The sequence below is a fragment of the Equus quagga genome, chromosome 7, assembly GCF_021613505.1.
Source record: "Equus quagga isolate Etosha38 chromosome 7, UCLA_HA_Equagga_1.0, whole genome shotgun sequence".
Lineage (NCBI taxonomy): Eukaryota > Metazoa > Chordata > Mammalia > Perissodactyla > Equidae > Equus > Equus quagga.
Genome location: NC_060273.1, coordinates 9,419,125 through 9,440,385, shown reverse-complemented (window position 1 = coordinate 9,440,385; position 21,261 = coordinate 9,419,125). Strand labels below are relative to the sequence as shown.

General features: G+C 56.8%; 1 protein-coding gene across 1 annotated transcript in view; it reads left to right on the top strand.

Annotated features, from left to right (window-relative positions):
• LOC124243009 (uncharacterized) overlaps positions 1 to 21,261 on the top strand; it is a 152,722-nt gene that overhangs the window by 3,752 nt on the left and 127,709 nt on the right. Inside the window, exons 2-11 of the mRNA XM_046668547.1 lie at positions 26 to 79; positions 1,383 to 1,543; positions 4,709 to 4,779; positions 6,575 to 6,740; positions 6,817 to 6,951; positions 7,419 to 7,592; positions 10,163 to 10,172; positions 10,424 to 10,560; positions 16,328 to 16,431; positions 18,446 to 18,611. Of these exons, the coding sequence (XP_046524503.1) occupies positions 26 to 79; positions 1,383 to 1,543; positions 4,709 to 4,779; positions 6,575 to 6,740; positions 6,817 to 6,951; positions 7,419 to 7,592; positions 10,163 to 10,172; positions 10,424 to 10,560; positions 16,328 to 16,431; positions 18,446 to 18,611 (1,178 nt within the window). The remainder of the gene's footprint in view (positions 1 to 25; positions 80 to 1,382; positions 1,544 to 4,708; positions 4,780 to 6,574; positions 6,741 to 6,816; positions 6,952 to 7,418; positions 7,593 to 10,162; positions 10,173 to 10,423; positions 10,561 to 16,327; positions 16,432 to 18,445; positions 18,612 to 21,261) is intronic.

The window sequence follows — 21,261 nt, the reverse complement described above, 5'->3', positions numbered from 1 at the left end:
GGTTCCATCTGATTTGTGATTTCAGAAATTCCGGATATGCTGGCAGGACAGGCGGCCTCCTGCATGACCGCGTGCACAGGTGAGTGTGTCTCTCAGGACAGCTTGTCACCCTCTGGTGACCAGGAGCCTGAGGCAGGATGGGGGCTGGGGGTTTGGGGTGGGGGGTGATGCAAGGTGTGATTAGGGACAACCCCGGAGGGCCTTGTCCACACTCCCAGAGAGGCCAGTTGGCAGGAGCAAGACGGGCTCTGCAAAGGCCACTGAGTCACAGCATTTAGAGAAGAGAACACACACCCAGGGTGAGACGCCACCCCTCCCCACGGCCTCGGGCCTTTTCCCCACAGCCGCGGTCCCAGGTGGAATGAGGCTCCAGCCAGGTGGGTCCACTTGCACCTTGGGGCGGAGAAGATGAGAGAACTTGGCACAAATTCTCTGGAAAGAGAGGAGCCTTTGCGGAACGTGGGGTGCGGTGTCGTTTGAGCTCAATAAAATCGACATGAAAATGTTCATTCAATTACCAGCCCGGGAGAGGGTGGGGTGTCAGAATTAATACTCTCATTGTGTTTTGCAATCGGTCCCCTGGTCTTAATTGAAGACTGGAGAGTCACAGACCTCTCTGCTCCCTAACCAGATCTTTCCCGGGGCCACTCCTCCCCACCCCACAATGCCCCGAGGCTGGCCAGCTTTACAGCTCTATCTTCTAGAAAGAGCAGGAGGACCTCCCCAACCCAGCCCCTGCCCCCACTCGCTATCCACCAAGGCAGCAGGTGAGGAGTCAGACTGCCAAGGTTTGGATCCCAGCTGTGTGCCCTTGGGTGAGTTAGTTCACCTCTCTGAGCCTCAGTTTTCAACTCTGTACAATGGCAAAAATAAGAGTACCCACCTCAGAGTTGGTTCTGAGGCTTAAATGAGTTCAGGTAAATGTAATCAGTGTTCTCAACCAGGGGGACTTTGCCCTCTGGGGACATTCTGCAATGTCGAGGGACATTTTGCTTGTCACAGCTGGGGTGTGTTACTGGCATCTAGGGTGGAGAGGCCAGAGATGCTGCTAGACATCTTACAGTGCACAGGAGGGCCCCCCACCACAGCGTTATGAATAGTGCCGAGGCTGAGAAACTCTGATGTGTGTAAAGCTCTTAGACGCGGATCTTGCACGTGCGAACACTGGCTAACATTTATTAAGCACTTACTGTTATCTTTATTTCCTTCTTCACTCTCAGAGGGGTCTGCAGCCACCCAGCCTTCCCCCGGCTGGGAGCAGGCAGCTCATGGCCCAGGAGGAGAGAGGGAGGCGGGAGCCAGGATGGCTCAGTGCTCCAGGTGGAGTTGGGTCTCCGAGGGTGACGGATTGTCAAGGTGACACCGCGCCCTCTGCTCTCCAGGGTCAGCTGATCCCCACCTCCCTGTGGGCACCAGATACACCTATCGCTTTGCCACCAACACCAGCACCGGCCTGCAGGGGGCCCAGGAGGAGAGGAGTGGCCTTGGCCTCCAAGGCTTGGTCACCCTCCATGTGCTTGGCCCGTGCCAGATGGCCTTACAGGTGAGTGTCTTTGGGCAACTGAGAGGTCTTGTTGACACTGGGGGGTGCCCAGGGGAGGCCACAGCCCCTTCAGTTTCCAACTTGTCTATTGAACAGAGAGGAGCTTTCTGAGGAATCCAAAATTCAGCACATGCGGGCTCTGGAGAGCAACATGGGAACGTGGCACCATCTTGGTTGTAGGAGGTGCCGGGGTGGGCCCAGTGGGGGAGAAGCAGGGGTTCAGGAAGGGGTGAGGGCGTTCCTTGGAACAAATGGAGCCACAGGGTGGGGACAAGCTGTGTCCTTGGGAGGACTGAGGGTCACAGCTAGGGAAGCTGCAGGTCCCAGGGGTGAGCGAAGTCAAACCAAGTCAGAGCCTTGTGGTCCTTAAGGACCAGCTTAGGGTGGAAACCCAGGGCCTGGATGGGGCCTCCAGGCCCGCCCTGGGCTCCTTTGTACTGGACGTGGGCCTTGCAGTGCCGGGGTCCCCAGGCTCGGGTTAAAGGTGAATGGTAAGGTGGAGTGGTGGTGGTCGTCTGGGTTCAGTCAAGGTGGAATTATGAGCTGGACTTACTTGGGGGTTGTGGATCTCTTTTTGTCAAGATTTCCCTGAAGCTCCCCCATATTCTTGCAAGTGGAAGCCCCTTCATATTGTTCTTTATTCCCTTTCTGATGACTCTCATGTGTTTCCTGAACAAACCCTCTCACCCTGCATAAATGGACTCTCACTTTCCACTGAAGTCTTACCTCATGCTTGAGAAGCATTTTTGAACTGGCTGGAGTGCTCGCTGGAAAGAGTTTCTCAAAACTGTTTTGTTCTGTTTTCATGTAGACCGCAGGATGGGGTCTTTCGTGGGGTTGCTCTGAGATGCCTCTGAGTTCTTAAACTATCCAAAATGTCTGTTCTGGTCAGAGCTGCCACTTTATTAGAGTCTTTGCCATCCTTTCACGTCCATCAAAACATTAGTAGTTGTTTTTTCTACAAGGCCAGTTTTCATAAAGAAATGGCTTACTGCTGCAGTTTTATTCATTTTGTTTGCTTCATTTTTAACATTAAAGAAAATTGATAATGTCAAATGATGGCAAGGGTAGAAAGAACCAGCTTATTTTGAAGATTTTCTGTGAAAATGGGAATTTTATAGCCATTCGGGAGGAGGCGATCGATTAAATATATTTTTGTGTGAAAATAAGTATTTAGAACAATGAATTTTCATAAACTGAAGACACCTGTATAGCTACCACCAGACCAAGAATCAAAACATAACCCCATAACCCCCCCCGCCCCGGTCACTTCTCTCGGAGGCCCAGCCAGCCTAGCTGACCACTAGCCCCATAAACGAGCTTCGTCTGTCTTCGAGCTTCTCTTTAATGGAATATACAGGCCATTCTCTTTTGTATCTGGCTTCTTTTTCTTTTTTGATTTTTTTTATTGTCAAAAAATATACATAACATAGAATTGACCATTTTAATCGTTTCAAGGCTACAAGTCAGTGGCTATAAGCACATTCCCAACGTTGTGGGACCATCACCACTGTCCAGGTCTGGAACTTTCTCATCATCCTAAACAGAAGGACTGTACCCACCATCCCTCCCCCCTCCCCGCCCCTGGAAACCTCTATTCCACTTTCTGTCTCTGTGACTTTGCCTATTGTAGACACTTCAGATAAGTGCAATCACGTGTCACTATGAGTTTGTGACCTTCTGTGACTGGCTTCTTTCACTTAATATAACATCTTCAAGGTGCATCCACATTGTAGCCTGTATCAGAACTTTATTCTTTTTCTTTTTTAAAGGAAAATATTTTTATTTTTTAATTATGGTAAAAAACACATAATATAAAATTTACCTTTTTTTTTTTTTTTGGTGAGGAAGATTGGCCCTGAGCTAACATCTCTTGCCAGTGTTCCTCTTTTGTTTTTCTCCCCAAAGCCCCAGCGTATAGTTGTATATCCTAGTTGCAGGTTATTCTGGTTCTTCCTTGTGAGATGCTGCCTCAGCATGGCTTGATGAGGCGTGTGCAGGCCCGTGTCCAGGATCTGAACAGGTGAACCCCAGGCCACCAAAGCAGAGTGTGGGAACCCAACCACTCGGCGATGGGGCCGGCCCTCTTTTTAACCATTTTTAAGTATACGGTTCAGTGGGTTTTTGTATATCTTCCATGTCCCTAGTTATCTTTTTGAACATATGGAATACAGTTATAACGAAACGCTTTCAAGCAGGTGGTATCGGTGACGTGGCTGAGGGCGTCATCTCGGGGCCCAGTGGCACTGCACCTCACCTCAAGATCTCAAGCCTGGGTGACGGGGAGATGGCAGGCCCTCTGTTGGGGATGGGAGAGGAGCTGGTTTTGAGGAGACAGAAGAATTGGGTTTGAGGCAAACTGAATGAGGATTAGATACCTTGAGAAAGTGAAATCATAGGCTGGTGAAGCTATTCCATCTGACGCTGTCATGATGGACACACGTCACCCCACACTTGTCCAGACCCACGGAAGGCGCCACACCAGGAGCGAACCCTGGTGTAAACTTCGGACCCTGGGTGGTAGCGATGGGTCGGTGTAGGCTCATTGATGGTAGCCAATGTCCCCCCGTGGTGGGGATGGTGATGACGGGGAGGCTGCGTGTGCGGGAGCAGGCACCTAGGGAAATCTCTGTACTCCCCCTCGACGTTGCTATGAACCTAAAACGGCTCTAAAAATAGTCTATTAAAAAAGTGTGAAATCGGTCCTGTTCGGGAGGCAGGTTTTAGGGTGGTTTTATTTTTCATCCTTGGAAAGCCCGTCTTCTTTTGCAATAAGTGCTTACACACTCACACGTAACCGCGGTGACCCTGGGACGTCCTACTCATTCATGATGGGCAAAGCCTTTTTTATTTGCTTTGCGATCCTAACATTTTCGTTTATACTGTATAGTCATGAGAATCTCTCACCCAAACTTCCAGGGCCTTTTGGGCCAAATGAGAAGCTAACCGGACCTTCCAGAACATGCAGCAGGGAGCGGGAGGTGCCTGGCTGGTTCATTTATTACCCCTCGATGTACTCGGCATCCAGCACGCAGGAACTAGAACCTTCAGTGCAAGGGAGCGACCCTAACCTGGGGCCCCAGAACTGCTTAGGGGACGGAGGGTGATGAGGAGGTCCCGGGATGTCCCGGGGGGTCACCAACTCAATGGCACTTTTTGCTTCAGCTCCAAGACGTCCAGGTGACGTCCGTCCTGGGGGACAAGGTGGAAGTCCTGAAGGAGTCAGAGCGTTTGAGGTAAGGCGCTGGCCTTGGCTGGGCCTTGCCCCTGACGGACCTGTGAGCCCTGTCCCCTCTCCGGATGGTTGCTGGGCGCTGGGTGCGCCAGGTTAGATTGGGGGAGCCCAGTGAGGGGGAGCCCCTGCAGAGGAGAGATGCCATTTTGGGCTGAAGTTCACAGAGGGCTCCATCGGTGTGTTTTGACCTTGCTAAGCCCCCCAGACGAGACCACTGATGAGGACGACTTGGGGGTGTCCTGGCACAGGAGGCTTGAGTGACTCCGAAGAGCCTCAGGTGGCCTTCCCTTACCTGTGAAAGGAACTCGCCCCTGTGTCCCCTGCCTGTCACCCCCCAACATGCCCAGATTTTATACCAGCCAAGCACCCTCTGGACTCATCCTTGAGAACATTCTGGAAGACACTGGGCTGCCTCTGAGGCCTGCCCCTCTCCCCTCCCCCTCTCTGCCCGGATGGGGCTTTTCCTGGAGACTCATGGCCTCTCCCTGCCCAAGCTAAGCCCGGCTTTGGTGACCCAGGCAAGCCTGGAATTCTCCCACGGGCTCGTTTCCCAGGACGCTCCGACAGTGGCCTCAGTGGCCTCCGCGATCTGTCCAGCCGCCAGCCTGCAGACAAACCCGTCTCTGCAGAGTCCTCTTCCTTTTTTATTGCAAATTCGGTTGTTAAAAAATAAAGCCTTTGTGCAAGGATACAGGGATGGGCGATGCCGGCCAAGGGGCGGGCGGATCCGCTGAAAGGCTTATGTGGTCCATGGTCCCCTCCCCGGGGCAGCGAGGGCTATTGTCCCTGAGCTCCTCATCAGAAATGCGAAGTCAGTGGGGGTGGGGGGGCTGTCAGCTCCTTGAGGCCAGAGTGACACTTGCTATTCTGGAAGGGGCGGGCACCATTGGCATTTCTCTCTGGAGCAAGGCCTGAGACCCAGGGACTGCCTCCAGAAGGCCCCAGACCCCCGTTGGAGCTGGAGAGGGGGCCGTGACCTCCTGGAGACGTACAAGTAGGGTCTTTTATCCCTCAAGGTTCTGCCTTGCTGACAGCCGGAGGGGGGCGGGGGTTGGGGTCTTAGTGGTCCCCCAACCCCCCATGCACAAACATGGGGACTCCATTATCCCTCACTCCCCCGCATCCCCCAGCCCCTCCCTGGGCAGATGGCAGACACAGGCACCTTCCTGCCAGGTGAGGCGTGGCGGGAGGAGCCCTGGGCTGAATTCTGGTCCCAGCTCCTCCCCGACTTGCTGTGTGATCCCTTCCAGTGGCTCCCCCTGTCTGGGCCTCGTTTCCTTGTCTGCACCAGGGCGCATCTCAAGTCACTTACAGCTCAGGGTTTCTGAGCCCCCTGACACTAGGGCCAGGCTGCCTGGGTTTGAATCCCAGCAGCAGCCCTGTGCAAGTCACTTTCCTGCTCGCAGCCTCAGGGTCCTCATCTGGGACGTGGGCAGGGGCTTGCTAAATATCTTGCTGGTGGGCTGGGAAAATGAGAAGCTTTGGGACCAGGGAGCCCCTGGAAGCTGAGCTTTCTACCATTTCATGGCCGTAGGGGGGGGTCACAAACATGTACCTTTTGTCCGAGGGGCCACAAGGCTGGGGGTAGCTTTGAGCAAAGCCTGGGCAGCCGTTGTGTTTGATTCAGCAGTTGCTGGAGAGCCCAGCCCAGAAGGGAAGCAAGGCCATATGGGGTATGTGGAGGTACCCTGGGGGGCTTCCGATGTGGGCTGATCTGTAGGAGTGGGTGGCGCAAGATGGGTAGGGATGCGGCCTGGGGCCCGGGAGGGGCCCGCCTGACGCCCACCCATCCGCAGTGCCGCCCTGGGCCGCGTCCCGCTCCGCTTCGTTCTGCGCGCCGGGCGTGTGGCCCACCTGTGTCCCCACCGCGCCGAGCCGCGCTGGGCGCTGAACGTGAAGCGCGCGGTGCTGAGCCTGGTCCAGGGTCACCCCGGCACCCCCGGTCGCCAGACCACAGACGAGGTGAGGCCAGGAGCCTGGAGGGTGGCGGAGGGCAGGGGGGGAGCAGGGGCTCACTGGGTCCCGTTCACTCGCCCAGGTGGACGTCCTGGGCAGGTGTCCCACCACGTACGAGCAACGTGGCGCCACACTGCGCAAGACCAAGGACCTGGCGCGGTGCTCCCTGCGCAGGGCGCGCTCCTCCCTGCGCTCCCAGGCCCTGCCCCTGCCAGCGGTAAGCGCCTCCCCCAACTCTCCCTCCTCCTCCTCCCTCCCTTCCTCCCCACTCTTCTCCCCTGCCCTCCCCTCCCCCTCCAGTCCAGCGTCCTGCAGATGACAGGGTTCTGTAAGTGGTGCATGTCTGGACAAGGATGAGAGGTGGCCTTGTTAGCCTTAAGTGCTGCCACACAGAGTCTCTGCATCTGGGGGCTGCTGCCCGCTGCGCCCACTCTGGTGTGCTTCGTTTTCACACTGAGGCTCGCTTGCTCTCCTTGGGGTTCCAGTTGGCCGGCCCTTCTTGCTCTCCTGTCCTTCTCCCCTCCATCAGCCTTCGTCCGGGCTGCTGTTGCCGCAATCCAGGGGGAGGGGTCCTCTGATGTAGCCCCCTGTCCTGCCCTCGCTGCCAGTTTCAGGGGCCCCGGCCGGGTTCCGTCCCAGCCGGGCCTGGCCTGAGCCGCTGTCTCTCCCCCGCCTGGTCCGCAGGCCGGCCTGGCCTCCCGCCTGAGCTGCCTGCAGCGTTTCCAGGCCGGCGTGCTGCGGGAGGCCTCCTGCGAGGAGCTGGACGCTGTGGGGCCGCTCTCCGAGAAGGCGAGAGCCGTGCAGATGTGGACCCTTGCCTCACTCACCCTGCTGCAGGAGGTGCCCCCGGATCCGGCTGTGGCAGGTGACCGGGGGCGAGTGGGGGGACCCCTCGAGGCACCTCAATCAGGCCGAGGCTCCATCGCTCTGTCCCTGTTGTCACACCCTTGAAGCTTTTCTGAGAACGGCTGTGGTCAGGAGAGTCAGCCTCTTGTTCTAGAACTTTCTCTGGAAGTCTCTGCTGCCTCAGACACTCAGGCCTGGCCTTGTCCCTCTCCCTGAGTGTTCTCCGTGGAGATGGCATCTTCTGGTCCCAGCTTTTGTGGGACAATTCGCCTTACCTCTGATGACCCCTCAGCCTGACCATTTTGGGGATCAGGTTTCCTGATTTTCTGGAAAGTTCCTGCCAACACGTAGCGTTCCTTGGGGCTTGGCTTTCTCCAACAGTTTTGCTGGAAAGAAACAAGCAAGGTGTGCGTCTGAGGGGAAGAGAGCTTTTTCCAGGATTGAGAAACAGCTAGTCCCTTGAATATTGATCTGAGACTGGTTATTTCCTGTCGCTGACATTTTGGAAGGATTTCTTGTGGGCCAGGAGCCGTCGTGAGTGCTTTAGGGGGTTCTTTCGTTTCATTCTCATCATCACCCCGTTGGGAAGGTACTGTTCTTAGTTACATTTTTCAAACACGGAAACTGGGGCTCCGGGAGGTGAAATGACTTGTCCAAGGTCACACAGCTTGTGAGAGGCAGAGCTGGGATCTGAGCGCCCGGGTCCGTCCTACAGCCCAGGCTGGGGATGGCGTTTGCCTCCCGGGACGGGCCCCCTCACCACCCGAGGACAGCCCAGCAGGTGGCGACTGAAGTCCCGGGGCTCCCCAGCTTCCCTCTGGCTCCGTGGATGGCAGCTAAGACCCTGCTCCCAGCCTCCTCCGGCACAGACACCGCCAGTGACCGGGGCCTCTAGTCTTGTTGGGACCTGGTGCCTCCCCCTCGAGTCGAATGAACTTTTCATCTTTTTTTTTTTTTTTTGAAGAAGATTAGCCCTGAGCTAACATCTGCTGCCCATCCTCCTCTTTTTGCTGAGGAAGACTGGCCCTGACCTAACTTCCGTGCCCATCTTCCTCTACTTTATATGTGGGACACCTACCACAGCATGGTGTGCCAAGCGGTGCCATGTCCGCACGCGGGATCCAAACCGGCGAACCTGGAGCCGTCGAAGCGGAACGTGCGCACCTAACCGCTGTGCCACCGGGTTGGCCCCTCATCTTTTTTTTTTTTTAAACAGCTTTATTGAAATATATTTCACATCCCATACAATTCACCCATTTAAAGAGAACAATTCTCTGGCTTCTAGGATATTCAGAGTTTTACACCGATCATTGCAATCAACTTTAGAACATTTCTGTCACCCCCAAAAAGAAACCTTGCACTCGTCAGCTGTCACCCCCAATCCTCACCCGCCCCTGGCCCCCAGCCCTAGGTAACCACTGATATGCATTCTGCCTCCGTGGATGAGCCCATTGTGGACATTTCACGTAGAGTCATCCAGTCTGTGACCTTTGTGTCTGGCTTCTTTACTGAGCGTCGTGTTTTCAGGCTTCGTCTGTGTTGTTGCACGTGTCAGAACTTTATTCTTTTTCTTGCCGAATAATCTCACCTCGTCTGGGTGAACTTTCCGTGTCTTCTCTGTCAGTCTCAAGAGGGCTTTGGAATCAGAACTGGATTTCAGTCCTGACTTTGTGGTGTGTGACTTGGGCCGCTGGCTTCTCCCTGTGCCTCAGTTTCCCTAGCTGTAAATATAGGAGTATACCAACCCTTACCCCAGAGCTTATGGGGAGGACTAGAGGAAATGGTGACAGCTGTTGGCACAGGGCCTGGCTTGTGGCATCTGTAAACTCTGGCCCACGTCCCCCGTCCCCCTTCTCTGTGGGGCCTGAATTTCCAAAAACACTCTCGGAAAGGAGTCTTATCCTTCCTGTAAATTCGGCACTTGGCACAGACAGCCCTGGCTTGCTCTAGCCCTTTCTTCCTGGGCTGTCCTCTGTGGGCATGGATTGCCTGGCTCCCAGCGTTTGTCGGAGGCTTCTCCCCAGATCTGAAGACCTTCCCCGGATCTCTGGGAATGTGCTCCTGGTCACGCCAATTGCTGATGTGTGTCTGGGCGCCTGTGACCCAGGCCTTGTCCACACCCTGGGGATAGAGCTGCGACCACAGCAGATTCCATTGATCCCTGTTGCTCTGAGGCTGACACCCTCATGGGGGAGGCAAAAATGTGGACCAGGTGGTTGGAGCTGTTGATACGTGGTACGAGTGAAATTAAGCAGCCATGTGATGGCAAGTGACAGCAGGGTCAAGAGGACCTCTCTGAGGAAGGGAGGTTTTTGCTGAAGGGTGAAAGGGGCTGGCTGTGGGAAGATGTGGGAAAGAGCATCCAGGGAGAAAACAGCAAGTGCAAAGGCCCTGGGGCAGGAGTGCCCCCCCCCCCCAGTCCCAGGTGCCCGGGGCTAAGGAGAGGTCTAAGGAACAGGTGGATGACTGTGTGCACCTGCGTGGAGATAGACAGACACAGGGTGAGTGCCCTGACCTGGGGGCAGCCGGCCCATTTTGGACAGCATCTGGAAGGCACAACCCTTTGTAAGCACTGAGGCTAGGGGACGGGTGGTTTGGGGAGTCGGGGAAAGTGAACATCCTCATGGCTTATTTGGCCATCCCCCACTGATGGGCACATGGGTTGTTTCCCATCTTTCACTGTGAGCAGCAGTGCTGCCGTGATTTTCCTCATGTGTGTCCCGCTCGCCTGCTGCCTGAAGCATGTCAAGGGCAGCGTCAGCGGGAAGTGGGGCAGCTCCCAGGGGGCCGTCCGGCTCACTCGGGTGTTCCCTCATGTGGTCATCCCCATCCAGCGCTTCCAGTCTCAGATCCAGAGGATGGAGAATTAACCCCGAGCAGCCTGTTGTATGAATGGGAGGAGACGTTGCCCCAGGCCACGGTGGCCGCAGCGGCTGCATCCTTGAGGAAGCTGTGCCTGGCTCAGACCACCAGCTTTGAGGTAAGCGGCTTCTCCAGCCCCAGGCTAGTCTGCCCTGGGCCTGGGTCCCTGGGATCCCCTCCTCTTCCTGCCCAGATCCTTTATGACCCACTCTCCCAGATGTTCAGTATCAAGGTGCTGTGTACAGTTGAGCAGGTCACGCACTGCACAACCGTGTCTGGTTGCGAAAGCAAAGAAGAGTAAGAAGTCTAGCTGGTGTGTGCCGGGCCTTGTGCCCCAGTGCAGGCTGGATGTGAGCAAAGAGGAGGCCTTTTTCTCATCTGCTGTTATGGGCAGTCCTGTTGGGGCCCAGTCTAACCTTCTGAATGTGGCCTGTCCCAGAGATCTGTCGGGAAATCTCTAGCCACATCCAGGCCTCAGCACTGAAGACTTCTCACCAAGTCCCAACCAAGTCAGGAAGACGGGGCCCAGGCCTCTGGAACTCCCAGCCCTTTAGAGGCAGGGGGTGGCCGTGATGTGGAGGTCCCGTAGCCCAGGGCCCATGCTGGCTGGTCCACCCAGGCTGTGAACTCTCTGTTCAGCAAGGCGAGGGGCTTCCTGTGGGATCTGGCACCATCCTCGGCCCTTCTGATGAACGAGATGGATGCAGTGCCCGCTGGCACATGGCATGAAAGCTGGTGGAGGGAGGATGGACGGTAGCCACGGCAGGCGAGCATGGATTGCAGCCACACCAAGCGCCGTGAGGAGAACAGAGCAGGGTGTGGCCTCGTGAGCACTTTAGACCAGGGCTCTAAAGCCGAGGACGTTGGAGTTGAGACATGGGGGGGGGGGTCCCTTGGGAAGGGGGGCAGGAGCCCTCTGAAAGCAAGGTTTGCCCGGGCCGAGTCCTGAGTCTGGACCGTGTGGGCGTGTTCGTGGAGAGGCAGGCCAGCCCCACTGGAGATAGGCAGTGAGGACCAGCAGGGGCCAGCTGGTCAGGATGACTTCCAGAACATTCCAGGCACGTAGAGATCTGAGGCGTCCAGGCTGGGGTTAGTCCGCCTCGGTTTCTGGGGGTCTGGGCTGAGATGGCGCAGACCCCCCGTGTCCTGCTTGGCTGCAGGAAACAGGGTCACCTGGGGCACTTAGCAGGGATGCCCAGAAATGTGGGTGAGCTGAACGTCCTGAGTCCAGAGGGCTAAGGAGACAAGGCAGGGAAGTGGGGGTGAGGGAGCGAGGTGGGGCTGGTGTGGGAGGCAGTTTTAAATGATGGATGGCCCGGGAAGGCTGTCCTGAGGAGGTGACGTTGAATAAAGACCTGGAGGAGATGTGGTGTGAGCATGTGGCTCTGGGGGGTGGTCAGCGGAGGGAGGCCATGGCGCGTGCCCCAGTGTCCCTTCCCGGAGGGCCCTGCCCCGACCATCAAGCGGCCACCTGGCTCTGACCCTCTCTGCCTCGTCACTCTGGTTTTCTTTTCTTTCGTGGATAACCACAAGCTGACGCGCTCTCCTGTTTACTCACTGTTTCTGCCTCCCCATCCCGAGAGCCAGGGTCCCAGGCTGCCTTCGTCCCTGTTACACCCAGCGGGGGAACGCGCTGAGCTCAGTACAGGCTTGTGGAAGAGTGTGGACTCTCTCTCACGCTGAGCTGGGCTGTGCCATAGTAATAATAACACTAGATACATTGTTACGTTAGTTTCTCAGGGCTGCCCTAACAAATGACCACAAACCGTGTGCTTAAAACCATAGATATTGGGGCTGGCCCAGTGGCGCAGCGGTTAAGTTCGCACATTCCACTTCGGTGGCCCGGGGTTTGCTGGTTCGGATCCCGGGTGCGGACATGGCACTGCTTGTCAAGCCATGCTGTGTCAGGCGTCCCACGTATAAAGTAGAAGAAGATGGGCACAGATGTTAGCTCAGGGCCAGTCTTCCTCAGCAAAAAGAGGAGGATTGGCAGCAGTTAGCTCAGGGCTGATCTTCCTCAAAAAAAACAAACCCATAGATATTTATTCTCGCAGACGTCTGGAGACCGGAAGTGCAAAATCAAGGTGCCGCCGGGCAGGCTCCCTCCAGGGGTTCCGGGGAAGACCATTCCTCACCTCTCCCAGCTTCCGGTGACCGTCAGCATCCCTGGGCTTGTGGCCGCGTGCTCCCGTGCCCCATCCATCTTCACACTACCTTCTCTTCTCTCTCTTATAAGGACGCCTGTCATTGGCTTGGGACCCACCCAGATCATGCAGGATGCTCTCGTCTCAAGAGTCTTAATTACATCTGCAAAGACCTCTTTATCCAAATAAGGGCCACCTTCACAGGTTCTGGGAGCTGGGACGTGGACGTATCTTTCAGGGGCCGCCACTCAGCCCACCACAATTTTATTGAGCACTTACGGTGTGCCCAGGCAATAAGCTAAGAGCCTCACTTGTGTTATGGAGTCCTCTCAGTAAAATTCGTAGCATCATCCTCATTTTACAGATGATGAAATGGAGGTTTCCCGGCTTTGGGAAATGTGCTCCAAGCCACCAGCTAGTATGTGACAGAACTGGCTGTAAACCAGGGCAGCCTGGCCCCTCGCAGGGTTTCTCATCCTGGCAGTGGCGTCCCCCTGGGCCAGATCATTCTTTATTGCCGAGGTTGTCCTGTGCATTGCAGGATATTCAGCGGCGTGCCTGGCCTCTGTTCACTTGATGCCAGCATCCCCCTCTACCCGGTTGTGACAACCCAAAGTGTCTCCAGATGTTGCCAGATGTTGGGAACTGGTCTACGGCCTGTGTTCTAACCATTGCCCTACCCAACCTCGTGAAATGCTGGGAAGCCACAGGACAGGCCCGCTTCCTCTCGTTGGGCCCCCGGAGCACCCTCTGACCCCCTGACCGGGCGTTTCCCCTGGCAGAGGCGGCTCAGGGCAGGGCATGCTGTGGGCCTGTGTCTCCCCTCTGGAGACTGGCAGTGCCAGCCCCAGAGAGCACAGGGCAGCTGTCCTGTATTTATAGCATGAAAAGGAAGTCAATTGTTCCCGCCGCGGAGGTCCCCTGGGCTGGGGGTGGATTGCTGAGGACCTTGCTCCTGAAAGTGGCTTTTGTGGGATGTCTCAGTGCACATTAAGCAGCTCCTGGGCCCCCCGGAGGGCTGAGGGCCCGCCTGGTTGCCCGGGGGACCGACCCTGGCCTTCAGCTGGGAACGCCTCCACCCTCCCCGTTGTTGGTGGGCAGGAGACAAGGTTGGTTTCCAGTCTGGAAATAAAAGCAGGACTCAGTGCTCAGTAGACAGCAAATCCCCCAGCCTGACCTTCCACAGAGGGGCCCAGAGTTTCAACACGGGGGTGGGGGAGAGGCTGTGGGCTGGGGTGGCCAAGGACGTCAAGTGAGGGAAGGAGAAAGAAGGCTGGGAGAGGAGCAGGTGACCCATCTGGGTAGACCCCACACCCCCGGGGCTGCCAGGGAGGACGCCCCAGAGAGGGCCCAGCTCATGACCACCATCTGATATTCTAAGAATAGAGAACCCAAGTCACAGGCATTTATTAAACGCCGACTGTGTACAGCCAAGCGTTTTAGAGACGGTGTAGACAGCGGTGAGCCAGAGCTGGCTTGTCCTGGCTCTCCAGAGCTGATGGCTAGATTTCCAGGAGTCCTGCAGGCTGGTTGTTAAACACAGACATTGCTAACAATGAAATTATCCCATGTTACCATTAAAATGAATCATCCTAGAGACCCAGGTGGCGAGTTGACACCCTTGCTAGTCAGTACCTGGTCACTTTACTCCGTGTTACTGTTAGCTCTGCCCTCGAGGTTGTTGTATTTACTGTGGCTGCTTGGTGGGAATCCAACCCATGATGTGCTTCTGAGCTGCTCTTCCCAGCTCTGTGCTCGGTGACAGCACGCGGACCCTGGAAATAGGCCATGCTGGGCGTGTCTACAGCGTGGAGATTGGCAAACGCTACACGTCGGGGCTTTCTCTCTTGCTTATGCCCTTGAGTGTGGGACGCTGGTAAGAGTGTGGGTCTAGGAGCTGCACGGCCTGGGTTCCAGTCTCGACCCTGCTGCTTAGTCGCCGGGAGGCCGCTGGCCCCTGACGGATGTGCTCCCAGTGTCACCTTCCTTCTCTGTCGAGTGGGGGTGGTGACAGCCGCTCCTCGTGGGGTGTGTGAGGGTCACGAGAGGTGATGTCTGAGACGTGCTTGGAACAAGGCGCCCACTAAGGAACCAGTGGCGGTATTGTGCTTGCTGCTGTTGTTATTATTATCATTGCCCGTCGTTGTTGTTAGTGGCGATGGAGGTGACGGGCTTCTCACTCGGGGGGCAGGAGCCTTACGCGCTCTTTCTTCCGCCCCACAGCCTTCCTGGCTCCAGCCTCTCTCTCCTTGTCTTTTTGATGAGAACTCAGGGTTTACTCTTAGCGGCTTTCCTCTGTATCGTCCAGCAGTGGTACCTACGCTCATTGCGCATCCGTCACGTCCCTAGGACTTATTTCTCTTGGCCCCCTTCCTTCAAGTCCCCGCCTCTTTTCTCCTTTTGAATGTCTCCTCTTCCTGCTGGAGGGGAAACCAGGATGAGCCTCCGGTGTCCTCCTGCTGTGCCTGGCTCTGGAAAGCTGGTCCCGAAGCCAACGCGTGTGGCCGGAGGGAGCAGCAGGAGAGCTCCAGGGCGGACGCCCGGCCCTCCCCAGCCAGGCCCAGGGCGTGCACATTGCTGGAGCTCTTAAAAGCAGACGTGTCTGCGCCCAGGGACTCTCGGGGGATGCGGGAAAAGGCAGCCACCAGCCGGAGGGAGATGGAGCTGAGGCCGTCCCGAAGGCAGGCGGCGGGCCTGGAACCAGATTCCCCAGGGGAGCCGCCCCAAATGGGGTTGACAGAGAGTCTTCAAGGCCAACAGCGGTCAGCCGGCACAAGGGGCTGGCTTGTGTGTCCTGCACCGGGAGTAAAGGCAGAGCTCAGGGTCACCACGGCTTCACCAACAGAAGCCACATTGTGGGAATGCTGCCCGGACCCTGGCGGAGGCGTGGGTGGGCCAAGCTGGCCAGAGAGGGGCATCTTGCTGAGGTCAAGCTGTGTGTGTGGGTACTCAGTCCCCACGGCTCAGGGCAGAGGAGGCCCAAGGCCAGGCACGCGGTGCCAGCACCCGCGGACCCCTGGCTGGGGACAGTGGGAGGGAGAGGGGCTTCAGGCGTGGCCTTGGCCCAGCCCGGGACGCGTGGGGACTGCCAGCGGGAATCCAGCACCTGGTGGCACTTTCTGTGGCTTTGGGTTCAGGCCGAGGCAAGGAGCCTGAGACGGAAGGGGCACCGGTGTCCCAAACCCCGGTTCTCTCCAAACCCGAGGGGGGCGGGCTCTGAGCCGAGCCCTTGATTTCTTGGTGAGTTTTTGGACACCTGGCGACTGTGCTGGTCAGGCCTGCAGACAAAGGACTAAAATTGCGAGCCATTGCTGTGCGATTCTGCGAAGCGTCTGCATGTTTTTTCATTAAAATTATTGGGAAAGACAGCCACCTCGCTAACCGTGTGAACTGTGCTAGGACGCGTTGTGATAATTAGATTAGAATCACGGTGAATGTTTGTGCTGCTTTTATTAGAGCGGGAAGGCCTCGACTGCACATGCCGTGTCTGCGTCTCCCCACCACACCTCTGGCCCCCAGCGCAGCCCTGGCCCCTAGCAGGTGCCTAACGGGGCTTGGGACTCAGCAGGGAGCAGCCCAGACCTGTGGCCCCATCTCTCCGCGTCTGTGGCACCTTAGGGCGAAGCTCCCAGCCTCCCTCCTGCTTCCCCTGCAGCCGTGTCTGGAGGCGGGGGGATGGACGCGATGACCCTGGGGCCCCCACGCTGCTGGGCCTCTCACGCTGCCCCCTCTGACCCCCAGGCCGCAGAGCTGCTCCTGACGCTGGTGTCCCAGCTCCAGGGCCTCACCCTGGAAGCGCTGATGGAACTCTGGCGACATTCTTCCTTTAAATGCCACGGCAACTGGTAAGGGGCCCTCCCCGGGTCGGACAGGGCTGGACTGGGAGCTGGCTGGGGGTCCCGGTGGGGCTGGGTGGTCTCTTCCCATGTCCTCATTGAAGGATGGAGGCTGATGTCTCATTTCATCCCCGTGATACTGGCTAGTCCTACAGTCTGGGGACATCTGCCAGGAAGGCGATTAAGTGGGGAGCTCGGAGGTTCCCACGGGGGCCCAGGCCTTCTTGGAGTCTAGAAGCTGAGGGGCCTGGGGTATAAAGACGGCCATTGTTCTCTCCCTCAGACGGGGATGCTTGTGTGAGAGCTGGAATTAACATTCCAATGCGTCCGGTACCCTTCTGAGGGGGTGGGGGTGTGGGGCAAGGCTGGGATCCACCCCCTGTGACCCTGCTAAATGTGGGGCCAGCAAGGGGTGCAGAGAGCCCCGGGCGGCATGGAGGGGAACCTCCAAGAAACCAGCACCAAGGGCTCAGGGCTGTGCGGGGGGCAGGGAGAGCTCGGGGTTCCGTCTCAGAGTCCAGCCCCTCACTCACCAGGCCCCGGAGATGCAACTTCAGGCCTGTGAGCTTTTCAAGGCTCTTATAAATATTTTGAGACCTGAAAAATATTTTATCAGCTCTGAAATCGGAAAGGAAAAACCCCTGCAAAATCAGCATTACCCAATGTTTAATTGAATGACTGCTAAACATAATAGCTAATGCAAAGATCCTTTTTGAGCCCTTTGTCCATAATGGCTCCTTTAATGCTCACAAGGACCCTGTGGGGTAGGTGGTTTTAGTATTTCTACCTTAGGGTTACAGAAGGCAATCGAGGCACAGAGCAGTTAGGAAACTTGCCCAAAGTCACACAGCAGAGCTGGAATTTGAACCCAGGCGGCCTGTGCTGCTCCATCCAATTCTTATGGGCTTAATTGTAAATTATTTGATTTGGGGACATTTTCATTATGTTTGATGTAGGGAGGGGCCTCCCTGTCTTAAGGAGCTGCCTCTTGCCCTGGTGACACACCCTCCTTGTCCGTCTGCATTTTCCCACAAGCCCCTGTGTCTTGCCTGTCACTGGGGAGTCAGAGAGGTGGGGAGGCCCTTCCTAAATCTAGAAGTTTCCAAGAGGTCTGACTCTCCTGATAGAGTCTGTTGCCCTCACGTCTTCCTCTGCCACGGCCCAGAGCCTGGTCCCCCAGGGTCCAAATCTGTCAGGAAATGAGAGGAAATACGAGGGCGAGGGGATGGGAGCCACAGCAGGACGTTGCTCAGACGACGTGGCCTGTGTGTTCCTGGGGACCCCCGGGCATCCTGGGGCCGGTCCAGTCATCAGCGTGCCTGTTTTACGGATCAGCAAATCGGGGCTGGAGACTGTTCATGGGCAGATGGTGAGGGTCGGGATGAAGGTGGGGTCCGTGGCTGACTCATCGGGGCTGATGGGTTGAGGAGCCCAGTCCACCCGTCTCTTCAGCCCCGCTGGCTCGTGTGGCCCCAGCTGCAGGGGCCTCTGATTCCCACTGTGGCCTCGGGACCCTGGTGTTTGCTCATCATTTCCCTGTTCAGACCCACTGTGGTACAAAGGTCGAAAACCTTACTGAGCTTTTCAACTTTGCTGCCATCTCTTCCCCTGCAGAAAAGAAAAAGAAAAGAAAAAGATACATCCTGCAGAGAGTGTGGGAGGTTTTCGCTAGAGGCAACTTGCCAGTTGTGGGTTCCTATTCAGGGCAGAGGGTTCTCGGCCCTGCTCGGGGCCTGGGCTGGGTTTCAGCAGAGCTGTGGGCAGGGACTCACATGTCCCAGATCCGCCGTTTTCCTGGGTGGGCAGAGTGGCTGGAGTTGAGACTGGGCTACTGGGGTCCCCTGGGCCCTGAGAACCCAGGCCCAGCTCGGCCCACCCCCCGAGGTGTGTGAGTGTGGACACATCCCTGCTGTGCCTCTCTGAGCCTCAGATTGCTCCCGGGCTGACCCGAGGCTGCCGCGAGAGGAGGCAGAAGGCGCTCAGGACATGTGGGTGACGTCCCTCGGGCCTCTCGTGACCTCAGGCAGCCGCTGGTGGACGCCCTGCCCTCCTGTGGCACCGAGCCCTGCGTGGGCCTCATGGTGGAGCTCATCGCGGCGGGGGAGGTGGAGGCAGACGAGGTGGAGGTGTGGCTCTGGTCGCTGGCCTTCATCCCGCAGCCCACGGATGCCATGGTCCACACGCTGCTGGTGAGCCCCTGCACCCCACCCCAGCCCCCGTGTTGTCCCTTCCCCGTGTGGCGGCTGACCTGCGCTCATCTAGACTTTGTGCCAGCCCCTTGTGGGGCCAGTGGAGGCTGGTCAGAGAGACCTGGGGTTGAGTCTCAGCAATGTGCCTCCCAGCTGTGTGATCCTGGGCGAGTGACTCAACCTCTCTGAGCCTGTTTTCTGATCCGGAAGATGGGGAGGGAACAGTGCCTCCCCACTAGGCTCGTGGTGAGGAATGAGATGCTGCAGGCAAGGCAGTTCTCTGGGTGTCTGGCACGGAGTCGGAGCTGTTGTCGTTATTGTAAACAAACATATTTAATGAGTCCTGAGGTTAGGAAGGTGTGTGAAACCGGGCCGAGGATTTCTGACAACACCTGGAATCTTGTTTAACCCTCGAGATGCCTCTACAGAGTAGGTGCTCTTATTACTCCCATCTTACAGATGGGGAAACTGAGGCCCAAGGAGGCTGAGGAGCTTGCCCAGGGGGACACAGCTCTCTCCCCTTCCCTTGGACTACAGGGCATGTCCTTGCTTCCCTGGGGGCGCTGTCACTTATCATTCCTTACCCTGTCGTTCCAGACTGGTAGCGGCCAGGGATCAGAGGTCACCAGCAGGGGGTGGGGGTGAGCACACGCTAGAGAAGTTGCAAAGACAGTACAGATTCTTCCTGAATACCCCGCCCCCAGCCTCCCCCATTATTAGCATCTCCCATCACCAGGATGTCTTTGTTACAGCTAAGAAACTGGCACTGGCCAGACCCCAGCCCTTTCCCACTGCGGTCCTGTCTGTCCCAGGGTCCCACCCAGGCTCCACACTGCGGCTGGTGGGTGTGTGTTTAATTACACTTGAAACTACACATTCAGGAGACCACACTACACTCCAGGGTCCAGGCTGACGTTTTTACACCCGTGTGTGCCCGTGTAACCACCCCCAGAGCGAGATACGGGACATTCCTGGCTCCCAGGAGGCTCCCCGGTGTCCTTCCCAGTCAGTGACCCCAAGGCCATCACTCAGTCTTGCCTGCTTCTGACATTCACACCCCTGGACTCATGTGCACCCTGGAGTCTGGTTTCTTTCTCCCACGTTCTCCATGAGACTTGTCCATGCACGCACATGCGTGCGTGTGTACACGTGTGTGCCGGACTTTGTTCTCTTTCCTTACCGGGCCGTCTCCTTTCTCAGTGGTGTCCTTTGAAGAGCGGAAGTCTTAGGTTTGGTCAAGCCGGCTCATCCGTCTTTCCAGCGGGCGTTTCCCTCCCAAAGGTCCGGCAGCTTCCGGAGTTTTCTTCACCGGCTTTGCCGTGTAACCTCTCGGGGAGGGTTGGCTTGGAGTCAAGGAGTGGGAAGGGGGCCGGATGCGTGAGGGTCAGCGGCCCCTGGAAAACCGAAGTCACTTGTCTGATGGTCATGGGCTTGCAGATAATTTTGTCCATCTTTAAAAATTAAAAAAAAAAAAGGGAAAGTTTTAAACAGACTTTTAATTGAAATGTAACCAAACCTGTTTAAGTTAGGGATTTTTGCATTAAAATCTGGCGTTTTGGTTCTTGTGAAATCGAGGAAGCTGGCGGTGCTGGGCAGACCCTCAGGGCAGCCATCACGGAACAGGGTTGTGACTGTCTGGACCCTCTTGGGGGCCAGGCCACGCTGGCCCACTGTCCAGGCCTGCAGCTCCCACGGAGCCGAGTGGCCCCAGCCTGCCCTTGGGGCGCCGGGAGTCATCCTCCGGGTGTCTGAGTGGCTTCCCTCCGTCTTTTCATAACCCCTGCCCACTCAGCCAAGCCCCTTTCCCTCCTCCATATTAAGAAAACAGGCTGTGTTTTCATTCGCCAAATCTAGAATAACACTGGAGGTGCTTGTCCAAGCCACATGTGTCCCCTCCTTTCACAGAGAAAACACACATGGAGATGCACACGCACCAGGACTCACACACATGGACCCTGAGGACACCCACGCAGGGACACACCCACACGCACCCACACTGAGACACGCACACCAGGACTCACACACATGGACCCTGATGACACCCACACGGGGACACATGCACACGCACCCACACTGAGACACACACACCAGGACTCACACACATATCCTGGGGGTGTACACACAGACATGTCACATATGCACATCCACACACACTGGGACACCCACACCTGGACACACACATACACACCAGGATACCCTGGGCCATGTGTACATATGCACCCTGGGACATGCATGGACTCACACGGGGACACATGCTCTGGCAGTACACATGTACACACACACTGGGACACACTTAGGCATGTGCACACATGTGCACGGGGACACGTGCACCAGGACATGCACATATACTGGGATGTGCATGCACACAGACACACACACACACTGAGATTCTAAAGCACACGAACCCCGAGACGCACACGCAGACACCTGCGTGGACACCCGCGTGTGGGCGCACAGGCCTGGCTGAGAACCACGGATCCAACGAAGGACAGAGCTGGTGCTGTGATCGTGTTTCCCTCCAGCTGCCGGGCAGGCCCTGCTCTGGGGTGGCATGTGTGGAAGGATCCAGAGGATCCAGCGTCCGGGGCCTGGTTTTCATGAGGGAGCCCAGGCTTTGCATTTTGAGAAGCTGTGAGTGTGGGGGTAGCGC